We start from the raw sequence: 13,149 nt of genomic DNA on the forward strand, positions 1-13,149 counted from the left end.
ACATAAACAAAGATGCTAAAGTCACAGCAATCAGTGAGTTAGGGCTTTAGTTGCACATTGATATGGGTAACTCAGGATCTTAGCTGTGTCAGAATTTGGTGAAGGAGAGAGAAATGGTGCTGTGGTGCCAAGTGAATTGGGTGGGTAGGTGAGGTTGGGGTGGAGGTGGGGACTTGGAGGTAGGTGGATGAGTCGTGAAGACATTGAATATGGGCGGCATAAATCTCAGATGAACATGTGAAACAAGCTCATGGAATCAGGGGGAGAAATAGAAGAAAACTTTTTTTAATCCCATTCCATCCCCCTGGTAAATGAGAGTAGCAAAGATTGCTTCCTCCACTGCTGGGAGAGAAACAGTGACCAGCCCCTTGGGGAGGCAGGCTTTTCTTCCGATATCAAATGCAGAGGGGAGAGTGGTTTGGCATGCAAATTTTGGCTGTTATAGGCTCAACAGTTAATCCTTTCCATTATTTCCAAGAACAAAGAAAAGAAATGACTTAATAAAGAAATGAAGTTGATCTTGACAGCTAACCACAAGGGGCCCAAGAATACCTCATAGAAGTCCTCTGTGGGAGATGTTATTGCCTTAGAGTCCCTTGTTTATGAAGAACTTGTGAAATAAGACCTCTCAAGCAGACAACTCAGAATTTTCAGAACTCGGCTCTCTGTGGATGTGAATTTTACTTTTGGTGACTTCAGCTTTTTACAAGCCAGTGTTACTGTCAGCATATGCTCTTCAATGGAGTCGGTGCCAAGTTTGTTCATTGGCTTGTTCATTTCATTTATTCATGGAATACTGCCTGCATGCTGGCTGTCTCCCAGGTACTGTAGTAGGTGTTGGGTCTATAGCAGTGAACTAGCCAAAGGTAGTCCCAATTTTGAAGGTTTCTCTGATTTCATAAATTGGAGAAAATGGCTACATGTTAAGTTGCATCAGAAATGATGAACACTTTTTCCAAATTTAATACATCCTAGTTGATTCAATTTCTACATTCAAAAAACCAAAAATAATAGACAATTATAGCTGCTTGTTTAGTCATTCTAAATAAGGTATTTCCTTCTGACATTGTGCTAGTGATTTCTCTAAATAATCATGGACATTACCAAGTTGAGACATATTGTGCATCAGACAACAAAACTTTAAGGTAGAAGCGTGGGGGTTCTTGTTTTTGTAAAATGTATCCATATTTTGTATTCTATAGAAAATCCCTTGTAAATAAATAAGAAAATGCAAGAACTTAAAAACAAGCAAAACATTTGAATAGGTGACTTACAAAAAGAGAAATATGAACGGGCAGTAAATAAATGGGAAAAAAATATTAACTCAATTTTAGTTAAAGGAATATAAATTTAAAAGTCAGTGAAATCTAACTTTTGCTTATCAAATATACAAAGATTTTGGATGAAGTCCTATTAAAGTTGAGGATTATATAAAGTCCCATTCTATGTGGGAGCAATTTGGCTGTGCATGTGAAAACTTCTGTTTTGTTTTTGTTTTTTTGTCTTTCCATCAACCTTTATATTCAAGACACTAATTCTGAGGAAATGGGAAGGCTGTACACATAGTTTAAATTCATAGATCTTCATTGGTGTGCTGTTTATCATAGTGAAAAATCAATGCAAGTAAAACAATAGCCGCCAATCAGCCTCAATTATACCCTTCCCTCCTGTTTTCATCAACCTCTGTTTATACTTGACCTGTTCTTGGAGCAGGCTGTTTGTCCTCTTAAACAGATGTTTGCAGCTGGCACAAAGCCCATTTTCCCCCTCCTCTCACTTCTTTTTAGTTGTTTCTGCCTTATCTCCTTTTTATTTCAGAATATTTGAATTTTGAGTGACAGGCGTATTTTATATTCATCTTGTATTAACTGCCAACTGCCCAAGATATTTTTTCCTGCCACCTTATACCCCATTCCTTATATCCCATTGGCCCTTACTCTCTCCCTTTCCTTTTAGCCTCAGAAATCTCATTTCATTTATGAGTGTCTGTTCATTTATACTTATTTTAGTTTGTCCTTTCAGCCATTGTGATTCCTGGTTTTGCTCATATATATGAAAGCATTCAATATTTGTCTTTATCTTTCTTACTTGCTTTACTGCACTAATTCCCTTGAGCGCCTCTATTTTGCTACAAATGATAACATTTTGTTTTTTCCTTGTAGTTGAATAGTATTCCATTGTGTGGCTATGCCATATCTTTTTATTTTTAATTGAGGTAACATTTTGTTTTACAACATTGTAAATGATTTAGGGATATAGGATCTCACCCTCAGGTATATTCGGACACCACATCTGTATTACAACACCACATCTGCCACAGAGGTGCCCATAGTCCTCCACCACAGCACATTGCATACCACACCTTCTTTATCCAGCCCTCTCTCTGGGCACTTAGGCCATTTCCATATCTTCGCTATTATAAATAATGCTGCAGTAAACATTTTGGGACATATAATTTTTTAAGTTAATGTTTTCCTGTTCTTCAGATAGAAACTCTAAAATGGGACTGCTGAGTCATATGGTGTACATCCATTTTTAGTTTTTTAAGGTAGGTCCAGAATGCTTTCCAAAATGGTCATACCAGTTTACATTTCCACCAACAATGTATTAGTTTCTGTTTTCTCCACATCCTCTCCAGTGCTGATCATGTGAGTCTTTTTTACATATGCAGTATTCACTGATATGAAATATTTCATTGTTGCTTTGACTTCAGTCTCCCTTATTAAAAATATTGAAAGTTTTTCCATGTATCTATTGGCCTTTCTCATTATTCTGTTAGGAGAATTGTCAGATCTGCTCCCATTTATTAATATGTTTTTGTTGTCAGATTGAATTTTTTTTTTTGTATATCTTGGATTTTAAACCTGTTTTGGTTATATAATGTGTGAGTATTTTCTTACATTCAACAGCATGTATTTTTATTTATTAATCTACTTGTATTTTTATTCTCAATGTATAAGCGTTTTAATTTCAGGTAGACCCAATTAGTTTTGTTTTATTTCCATTGCTATAGGGGTCTAGTCTCCAAAATCATCTTTATCATTTATGTCATTTAATGTATCACTGATGTTTTCTTCTTTTTTTTATTGTTGTGGGTCTTAAGTCTAAGTCTTTAATCCATTTTGCGTCTACTTTTGTTTATGGAGTTAGGGGATATTCCAACATCATTCTTTTGCATTGGCCATCTAGTATTCCTAGTACCATTTGTTAAAGAGACTCTCCTTTCTCTACTGTATGGTCAGAGATTTTTTATTATAAATTAGGTATTGATATATGAATTTGTTTCTGGGCTTTCAATTCTGTTCCATTAATCCAAGTGCCTGTTTTTATCCAAATACCATATTGTTTTAATTACTCTTGATTTGCAGTATAGCTTAAAATCCGATAACATGAGACCTTTTCCCCTCTTTTTTCTCAGGATTGTTTTCATTCCTCAGGGCCGTTTATGGGACCATATAAATTTTATTTTTTATCTATTTTCTTGAAGAATATAGTTGGGATTTTAATGGGGGTTGCATTAAATCTGTATGTTGCTTTGGTAGAATAATCGTTTTGACTATATTTGATTCTCTTCATGCATGAATATGGAATACATTTCTATCTCTTTATGTGTTATTCTGTATCTTTTTACAGTGAAGATTTTAGGGTTTTCTGTTTATAGTATATCGTGTAAATACTGTCAGTTTCACTTTTTTTTCAATCTGGATTCCTTTTATATCTTATTGTTACTTGATTGCTCTAGATAAAATCTCTAATACTAAATAGAAAGGGTAACAGTGATCACCCTTTCCTTGTTTTTGATCTTTTTTTAAAGATTTATTTTTATTTATTTATGCATATGAAAACTGGGGTGTGGGCCAGAGGTTCAGGGGGTGAGAAGATTCACCAGCGACAGTGGGGAACAGGTGGATTTACTGAAATATATTGCTGAGGGGAGCAGCAGGCAAAATAAAAGAGGTCTGCTGCACCATGTGGGTTAGCTCCTTGGCTGGGAATCACACTCATGTGACAGTAGCTGGTGATATCTCGATAGTGCTGAGACTTTAACCCCTGTGCCACCAGGGAGGCCCTCCTTGTTCTTGATCTTAATGGAAGAGCTTTGGGTTTCTCACCATTAAGTATTATATATACATACATACAACACAATTTTATATGTATATATATATAAAATGATATACTCTTTTGATATTTTAAATTTTTTTTTAAAGAGGCATGTATTTTTATTTATTTGTTTGTTTTTTGTTTATTTGTTTGTTTATACATGCACTGGGTACAGTCAGAAGTGCGGGAGGGTGAGAGAATTCACCAGAGCCAGAGCGGGAAGCAGAGCAGGCAGAAGGACCGAAGTACACTGCTGAGGGGAGCAGCGGGCGGCAGGAGAGGTCTGTGTGCCATGGGGGACCCTCCTCTGGTGGCCAGGGAGAAGCCGGGGATCGAACCAGTGCTGCAGAGGCTGCGGGCAGCTTCGCAACCCAGCGTTCAACCGCTGTGCCACCGGGGAGGCCCCATTTTTGATATTTAATCCTGTGTGGCTTTTTGCAGTAACTTTAATATACACATGCTGTTTTGAAATCTACCTTTTTCTCTTACCAGTATGAATAGAACGTATGTTCATAAATCGATGGGCCTGCCCATATTCCTCTAACTGAATGTTAGTTCCTGGAGCCAACTTAGCCTACCACTAGGTATGCATCCAGAGTTGGATGGACTCCTTTGTTGCATAATTGAATTAGGAAAGGTATGAGTATGAGGAGTTCCTCATACCTTTACGTATGAGAAATTGAGGAATTGAGTTTATTAGGGTCTAGAGAAGAGGTCATGGATTGCTATTTAAATTGGCTCAGGTGGGCCTCCTCGGTGGCGCAGCAGTTGAGAGCTGGGTTGCGAAGCTGCCCATAGCCTCTGCGGCGCCGGTTTGATCCCCGGCTGCTCCCCGGCCACCAGAGGAGGGTCCCACATGGCGCGCAGACCTCTCCTGCCGCCCATGTGTAAACAAACAAACAAATAAATAAATAATACATGCCTCTTTAAAAAATAAATAAATAAATAAATAAATTGGCTCAGGTAAACTCTGCAAATGATAAAATGAGCTACTTCCTGATGCACAATATTGTCAATGAAACTTCAAACTCTCCTCTCCCATCTACCTGCTGCTTTTCTTAGCCTCTTCAAATTTAGGTCCAAACCCTTTCCCCTGTCTCAAACATGGTCAGGGGTTGCAAATAACCATTACCTGCAAATAATCAACATGCTTAGGGTCCTCTGTCATAGTGCAGCAGTATGCCTCACCAGGCTTCTGGCCAACCCTCCCAAGTAGTTACTATTTCCCAAATATATTTTGGCCAGATTTTACACACACACACACACACATACACACACAGTAAAATTATGTATCTAATTTTAAATCAGTTAAAAGAAAAATACATGAAATCTGCGCCTCCCTGGTGGCGCAAGGGGTTAAAACGCAACCTATGAAGCTATCAGCAGCCTTTGGGGCCTCAGTTTGATCCCCAGCCAGAGAGAAGACCCACATGGCACAGCAGACCTCTCCTGACTTGCCTGCTGCTCCCCTTAGCAGTGTTTTTCCGTCAGTCTTCTTTTTTTCTGTTCCCCACTCTGTCTCTGGCGAATCCTCTTTCACCCCCCACACCTCTGGCCTGTACCCCAGTTCTTGTATGCATAAATAAATTAATCTTTTAAAAAAGAAAAATATGTGAAATCATGGACACATGATCACTCTAAGTATAGAGAATTAAGCTTAAGTGGAAAGATTGTAGGAATTTAAATTACAGAGCAAATTAAAATAAATCTTAATGCTGAATTAAATTTACTACGCAATATTATTTCATCTTTGAATTTCTATATTGGACTTCTAGCCTTCGTTTTGTTAAAATTTGATACCCCCAAACTCATGGGAAAACATAGATTTTGGTAGCACTGAAATAATATTTATGCTTAGGCAGAATTTCTTGGTAAATACCCCTGCTGCTCTTTTGTGTTTTCTTTCTTTAGATGCAAACATTGGTTCTCCACTTATTAATTGCTTAACCTTCAACAATTAATCTTTCTGTACCTTAGTTTTCCTGCATATAAAATGATGATCACTCCCTTGAGGGTGGTTTTGAGAGCTAAATGACTGTATGTGTAAAGTGCTTAGATGGCTAGTTTCTTGTCTTTAATGATGATGGAACTTTCATCCACTTTTGCTTATTGGAGTCTTAGGAACCTTACCGCAAGGAACAGCTCAACCACAAGAAGTGCCCTTTTTCTATCTTTTTATCTCACTGTTTAAATTATCTGAGTGCCTGTGTGTGTAGCTATATTACTTTTCTCAACTGCATCATAAACTCCTGCTTATTCCTTCATAGGGCCTACCTGATGATTCTGGTATCTGCATCCTTACTTGCTCTTGATCAAGATCTTGAAACTAATTAGCCAACCAGGACTTTGGGGTTATTTTTCATAATGTCATTTAAACAATAACATGACTTCAATCAAAGAAGTTATCTACTCAGATGGATTGAGAAGGATCAAATTGTAGAGTCCAAAGAGTCCCAATTTTGAGACACAGAGTTTATACTGGGAGTACTAGCCTGAACCCAAGTCTGATTGGTGTGCTTACAACTAGGGACCTAAAAATGAAGACTGAGGAGTCTTTGCTCATGTCACAGAACCTCCTCCCTACACCCGCCTCCCATGAATTTGCCTCATAACATGTCTGAGATATTTTGATTGAAAAACTTGCGTTTTCATTTGCCCAGTGACAGATAGCACACTCTAACCAGAGTTATAGTGGAGTTGTTTTTTAACCTCTGTCAAAGAAATTTCAGAATCCAAATATATGACAACAATATTAAGACAACTCATATTTTATAAAATTTAACAATTATCTTCTCTAAAAACCTTTACAAAATACATATCTAAAACAAGTCCTGGGCTGCCCTGGTGGCACAGTGGGATGAGCGCCACACTGTGAAAATGTCCTCAGCCTCTGTGTCACGGGTTCGATTCCCGGCCAGCCAGGGAGAAACCCGCATGGTGTGGCAGACCTCTCCTGTCTTGCCCGCTGCTCCCCTCAGCAGTGTCTTTGGTCGGTCTGCTTGTTCTGCTCTCTGCTCTGTCTCTGGTGAATTCTCTCACCCTCCCGCACCTCTGACCTGTACTCCTGTTCTTGTATAAATAAATAAATCTTTTAAAAAAATAAATAAAACTAGTCGTTAGGGCAGTGGTTCCAAAAGTGTTAATTCTGAACCAGTAGCATTCCCCTAAAACTTGTTAGGAGTACAAATTCTGAAGTCCTACCTCAGATCTACTGTATAAGAAAAACACCCCAGATATTCCACTGTCTTAGGGAACTATATTCTAGGGGAGGTTGTACTCTATATGCCAAAAAATATTTTTTTGTTCATTAACAGATAAAGAAAAGTTGGACATGTTTTAGGTTAAATATTTAATTTAATGTTATTCAAAAGTATTGTAAAGAAAACCTCTTTTTAATACATTTCATTGCCGTTACAAGCTCAGTTTTGCTAACTGATTTTCTCTCTCTTTCCTCTTTGTATCTGAACTTGGTAGACGAGTTGGATTTTATGTCAATACTTTCAAAAATGTCTCTAGCCTTGAGGCCAAATTTCATAAGGAAATTGCAGTGGTGAGTAATAATTATTATTTTGACTTATGGATCGTAAAGTAAATAAACATTTATTTTGGAAGCAAATGAAATGGCATAGCCATTATGCAAAGAATTCACTTTCTTACAAAGTTGTTTATAGTGACCCCATAGTTCTCTGTATTTTCTAAACATTTTAATTTGTGTCTGTTTTGTTTGTCTTTTTTTTTTTTTCTCTTTTTCTCATTGTCACAATCTCAGCGTCTTTTGAGGGGGTCATATTTTAAAGTTAGAGTTTCATACTTTAAGCTGAGAAAAAAAAATCATTCTTCAAGTGTTCAACAGTATCATTGTCCAGTAACATTTTCTTGCTTCACTAGGGTGGTTGTATAACTTTATTATATCCTGGGAGTCCATGTAAGCAATGATGAGTTTTGTTTTCTGCATTGAACTCTGGTTAATAAAAATCATTTTTTATAGTTTGTGTTTATGACCTTTCATTTTTGATGTGAATTTCAAATTGGACCATATATAGAATTTAATTACCCTGAGACCATCTATACTCTTGAAAGATTTTTATTTTTCTAATAAACAACTCCTTTCTTTGTGCCTGAATTGGCACAAGAAGACTTGTAGCTAATAGATAAATGACCTCTGTTCCCTTAGCTTTGCCACAAGCTGTTTGAAGTGATGACAAAACTGGGTGACCAGCATGCTGACAAGGCCTTCACCATTCAAGGAGCTCCCAGGTAGGCCACGCCCATCAGAACCAAGCCAATGTCTGTGTAGCTTTAATGCAATGCTTGTTGAAATGTCTGCAGTCTATACCAGCCTATATTATTTTGCTAATACTGTAAGAATCTGGAAGGAGCCTTTCCACCCCGAGGCGAATACCAGACTCATTTCTGTACTTAAAACATTTACCTTTAGTCTTCAGATATATACACCAGGGGTATTTCACTGTAGAATTGATGGTCATCCTCTCTGTGTTTCCCGTGAGAGCTAACAGCAATGATATAAAGTTAAAATTTATAATTTCTAGTCATATACATGTTACTTTCTTTGGAAAAGAAAAGAATTCCCATGGTCCAAAGCAGTTAGTCCAGATACTCCTGATCATTGGTGCTGACATCTTTAAGGAGCTACTTGGGGAAAGGAAAGAGAAAGTAGGTGAGACCTTCCCACTCTCTTTTCTCTTAACTTGACCTTGCAAACACTGCATAGTTTTGCTTTAATTTCACATTGTTATTTTGAGCATACCAATAAAATATGTCAAGCCCCAGTGATCTGCAGGAAAATAGTGTATATTAGCTTCCTACCAGCTTTCTCCTGTGACTTCGCAATCTCTTTTAATCCATCCTTCTCAGGTGTATGTACTCAAGAAATACAGGCTGTTGATACTTTGGCTAGAAGTCTGAAGACACAGCTTTCAGTTTTATGACTATAATTAACTTGCTTTTCATTGTTTAAATACAATAACCTCTGTGGTTGAAGATCTCATTTTCTTAAATCAATAGGAAAAAAAAAAAACGGTGATATTGAACTAACTGACTTCTATGGCAAGGTGCAGGCCTGACAATTCTCTGATTGTGATTTTAACATCAATCAGTGCATACACTCATGTGCACACATTTATAAAACATACTTACACACATACAGCACCATCTGCATGCATTAGTGTTTGGATCCCTCTGGAGATAGCTAATTTTCTTACTTGTTGGTTTTTGGATTGGGTGTTCCTGTAGCCTCTGCTATGACTGCCAGACTATGTGAGCATTTAATATATATTCTGTGTCCTAAAAGAGACCTAAAGGAAAACATGAAAGGTGTGGAGATATGGTTTCCAATACAGTCATATCAATATGGGACTAGGAAGAAAGAATGAATTATAACAAGAATGTCAAAAAGACATTTGGGTATTTTAGAAAGTAAGTGCATGAAAACATTCAGACTTGCTTCCTTATAGAGAGATGGAAGGGATATAAATACACCTGAAAATTCAGTGTTTCAGAATCAGATTAAATAGAAAGAAAGTGGAGCCATGGTGACTTAACCAATGTTCCTTTCATTTTTCTCAGTGATCCTCTTCAGAATGAGGTAGTGAGTGAGTCCAGTGGATTCTCTGTTGAGCATAGATTGAGACTGTGCTACTTGACAAAGGCCATGATTTGATGGCACATTCTCTCTTAAGGTCCCATTTTATCCACTCTTGAATATGTAGACCATGCTTTTGTGCATGTGTTCATTTCTTTTGGGGTGCAGACCCTTAATCTGTAGACTAGAAATTCTTAGCAAGCAGGCTGTGTCTTGAGTCCCCTCTCAGTCATTGCACTTGAGCTGTTCACAAACATCTGGTCTGGAGCCAGGAACATGGGTTCTCAGTAAATACTGAATCTTGTCTATCACATAATTTACACATTTCAAGGTGTCTAAATTGAGTCATTGTTATATAAGATATAGAAAGAGAAACAATGAGCTGATTTCTAGACCTGATCAGAAAGCCCTCCTACAGAATCTTAACACTCTCTAGCGACACCTCTTAATATCAAATTTATAATTTTCAGTGTAGGTTTTTCTACAGATTATGACTTATATTTGAAAGTTCTTGTAATTCTCTTTGGTACAGTAAAAAGAGCAGTTTTGCATTAATAGGCCCTAATGCAGAGTTACTAACATCTCTGTACCCCACTTATCTGTTTAATGAGAAAAATAATGCATGGGTATTGCATTGATTGGAGATAATAGATGAATATGGCCTGGCACCCAGTGGGCAATATATGATACCAATTACCACAAAACTGTTAATAGTGATCAGAATTAAGCAGAAGTGGGAATAGATCACAAGAAGTACCTGTGATGCTCAGGAATTCTCTGGTGTTCCTTAGAAGGATGCTTGCTTGCTGTCTGTTCCTCTAGTGATTCAGGTCCCCTCCGCATGGCAAAGACACCATCACCACCCGAGGAAGCGTCGCCCATCCCAAGCCCGACAGCTAGTCCCAACCATACGCTGGCACCTGCATCCCCCGCACCAGTGCGGCCTAGGTCACCCTCACAGGTAGGAAGAAATCGAATACATTGGGGAGGACCAGAAGAACTTGTGGTGAGATGACTCCATCTGGGGTAATCCTCTGCTGCTGGAGTTTCCAGATGGGAGACTTTCTGATGTGAGTCTTCAGGTATTGTGTTGGTCGCTAAGGAATCAACTTGTTTTTCTTATTTGGATGTTTGTATTCATACCCATACTCTATGCTTGAGTGTGTCCAGACTTTACCACAATCTCAGCTCCCTCAGGTGATCATGTTCTCCTCTTGAAGATCCTACAATCTTCAAGAAACCTCCAGTGTCTAGCATGTTAGATTACACTGCACAAGTAGGACCAAGAAAATATGTTAGGTTTGTGTCATTTTAGATTCTTTAATATTACACATAGTGTATTGCATGAGGCACAATTCAGCGAAAGTGTATGGAACAAATAATTGAAAAAAAGGGTAAAGGAAGTAGGTGAAATTGGGCTGAAAGTTGGTGAAATTCCTATAGGAAAACTTGCAGTCTCCAGTCCAGTGTATGTGTCCATGTATATGGATTGAAGCTAAGGAAAGTAGAAAGAAGGTAGTTGCAAGAGATCAGCAAAATACCTGAGTGGAAAGTGAAATGTATGATAACTGATTTCAGCATAAAGCTGCTTGATTTTAATTTTAAAACTTGAATTTATTGCTGAAGTGAGAAATCATTTTCAGTTTACTTCAGAGAAAGTATCACCTTAGCTTAACGACTTCAAAGGGTAGGCACCTGGCTGGAGGCCCTGTGTTAAGGTGCATGAAGTCTCCTACTCTTCAGTTTTTCTCACTTGACCCTTGCACCTCAACACTCAGAGAATTCCTGGAAGACATTCTTTTTTTTTTTAAGATTTATTTATTTATTTATTTATTTATTTATTTATACAAGCACTGGGTACAGTCAGAAGCGGGGGAGGGTGAGAGAATTCACCAGAGCCAGAGCAGGGAACAGAACAGGCAGACTGACAAAATACACTGCTGAGGAGTGTACTTCGGTCCTTCTGCCTGATCTGCTCCCTGCTCTGGCTCTGGTGAATTCTCTCACCCTCCCTCGCTTCTGACTGTACCCAGTGCTTGTATTAATAAATAAATCTTTTAAAAAAAAAACAAAACTTTAAAAAAAAAATACACTGCTGAGGGGAGCAGCAGGTGGCAGGAGACGTGTGCGCACCATGTGGGACCCTCACCTGTAGCCAGGGATCGAACTGGTGCTGCAGAGGCTGCAGGCCACTTCACCGCCCAGCGTTCAACCGCTGCGCCACCAGGGGAGGCCCCTGGAAGAGATCTTTACCTCAAGAACATAGGGCAGGTTCTCGAATGTTTTCTTCAACTTTGTCTCATTACTACACAGATGAGGAAAAAGCTGATGCTGAAAAATTTGTCATGAGTCATTTCCCTTAAATTTCCAGTGTCCAAAACCTAGTGTAGTGCCAGCAAGGCATAGAGTAGGCTCTCTATGATCCAAGCAGATGGGTAAAGGAGAGTCCTGGAGCCCTTGGTGGCTTTTCAAGCTTTTACTGAGCTTTTACATGTAGTGCAGCACCCAGGTACACCTGGCAGGGGGCCGGGGGGCCAGGAGGCAGGCAGGCCTTCTGGCCCCTGGTGAGTCTTCACTCTTTCTGGGCTCTCTGGCATTATCTTCTCTCATTCTTTACTCTTTCTCTTCTTGTCATTCTCGCTCTGCTCTCTTGTTCTGTTGCTCTTTTCTGCTGGTTCCATCTTTGTGACACTACCCTTATAAGCCCTGTCTCTGCCCAGCTGTGCCCACCTATGCATGTCCACACCCTCCTCCAGGTGCCCTTCATCAGGCATGCATGTAGGACCGCAGGGATCCATCATCAATGCCAGTGGTGGGAGGGCAGAAAAGCCTGATAATCACTTACCCTACACCTATTGACAACATTAAGTGAAGATTTACTAAATTTCCATATGGAGATTGAATTTCAGTTGTGATCATTCTGTCCACCTAGCTCTGTTCATGTGACGCTTCTGCATATCTCATGCGTTGTGTTTCACTGAATTAAATACTGTTTGTGTTAAATGCTTCACAGACAAGGAAAGGGCCACCTGTTCCGCCTCTGCCTAAGGTCACCCCAACAAAGGAACTAAAGCAGGAGAACATCATCAATTTCTTTGAGGACAACTTTGTTCCAGAAATCAGTGTGACGACACCTTCTCAGGTGAGTGACTGGTACAGAGGTGGCGCATCATCCAGGTGTTGTGGCATAGGGAGTCTCAGGGGTAAGTTCTAATGAAAGTGAAAGATTTTAAAGCCAACACTATAATTGCATTTGTCTCTCAGGTTTGGATTAATTGGTTGCTATTATATATAAAGCATTCTCAAGTGGGAGATGTCCAGTATTTGAAAATGTTTGCATTTATTATTGAGTAGTGCATACTTACGGAACATTGAAGAGTTCAAATGGAGGATTTTAATTATCACTTAAATCTTAGCACTCGACATAGCCACTAATGAACTTTGCA

The 13,149-nt window shown here is 38.8% G+C and overlaps 1 protein-coding gene across 2 annotated transcripts in view; it reads left to right on the forward strand.

Annotated features, from left to right (window-relative positions):
* The window catches only part of AMPH (amphiphysin), a 242,069-nt gene that overhangs the window by 175,805 nt on the left and 53,115 nt on the right, over positions 1-13,149 (forward strand). For both annotated transcript variants that reach the window (XM_037517588.2, XM_054692313.1), the window contains exons 8-11: positions 7,576-7,651; positions 8,276-8,358; positions 10,526-10,664; positions 12,717-12,845. In XM_037517588.2, coding sequence (XP_037373485.1) covers positions 7,576-7,651; positions 8,276-8,358; positions 10,526-10,664; positions 12,717-12,845 — 427 coding nt within the window. The remainder of the gene's footprint in view (positions 1-7,575; positions 7,652-8,275; positions 8,359-10,525; positions 10,665-12,716; positions 12,846-13,149) is intronic.

Source organism: Talpa occidentalis, unplaced genomic scaffold (genome assembly GCF_014898055.3).
Source record: "Talpa occidentalis isolate TD23 unplaced genomic scaffold, MPIMG_talOcc4v2.1, whole genome shotgun sequence".
Lineage (NCBI taxonomy): Eukaryota > Metazoa > Chordata > Mammalia > Eulipotyphla > Talpidae > Talpa > Talpa occidentalis.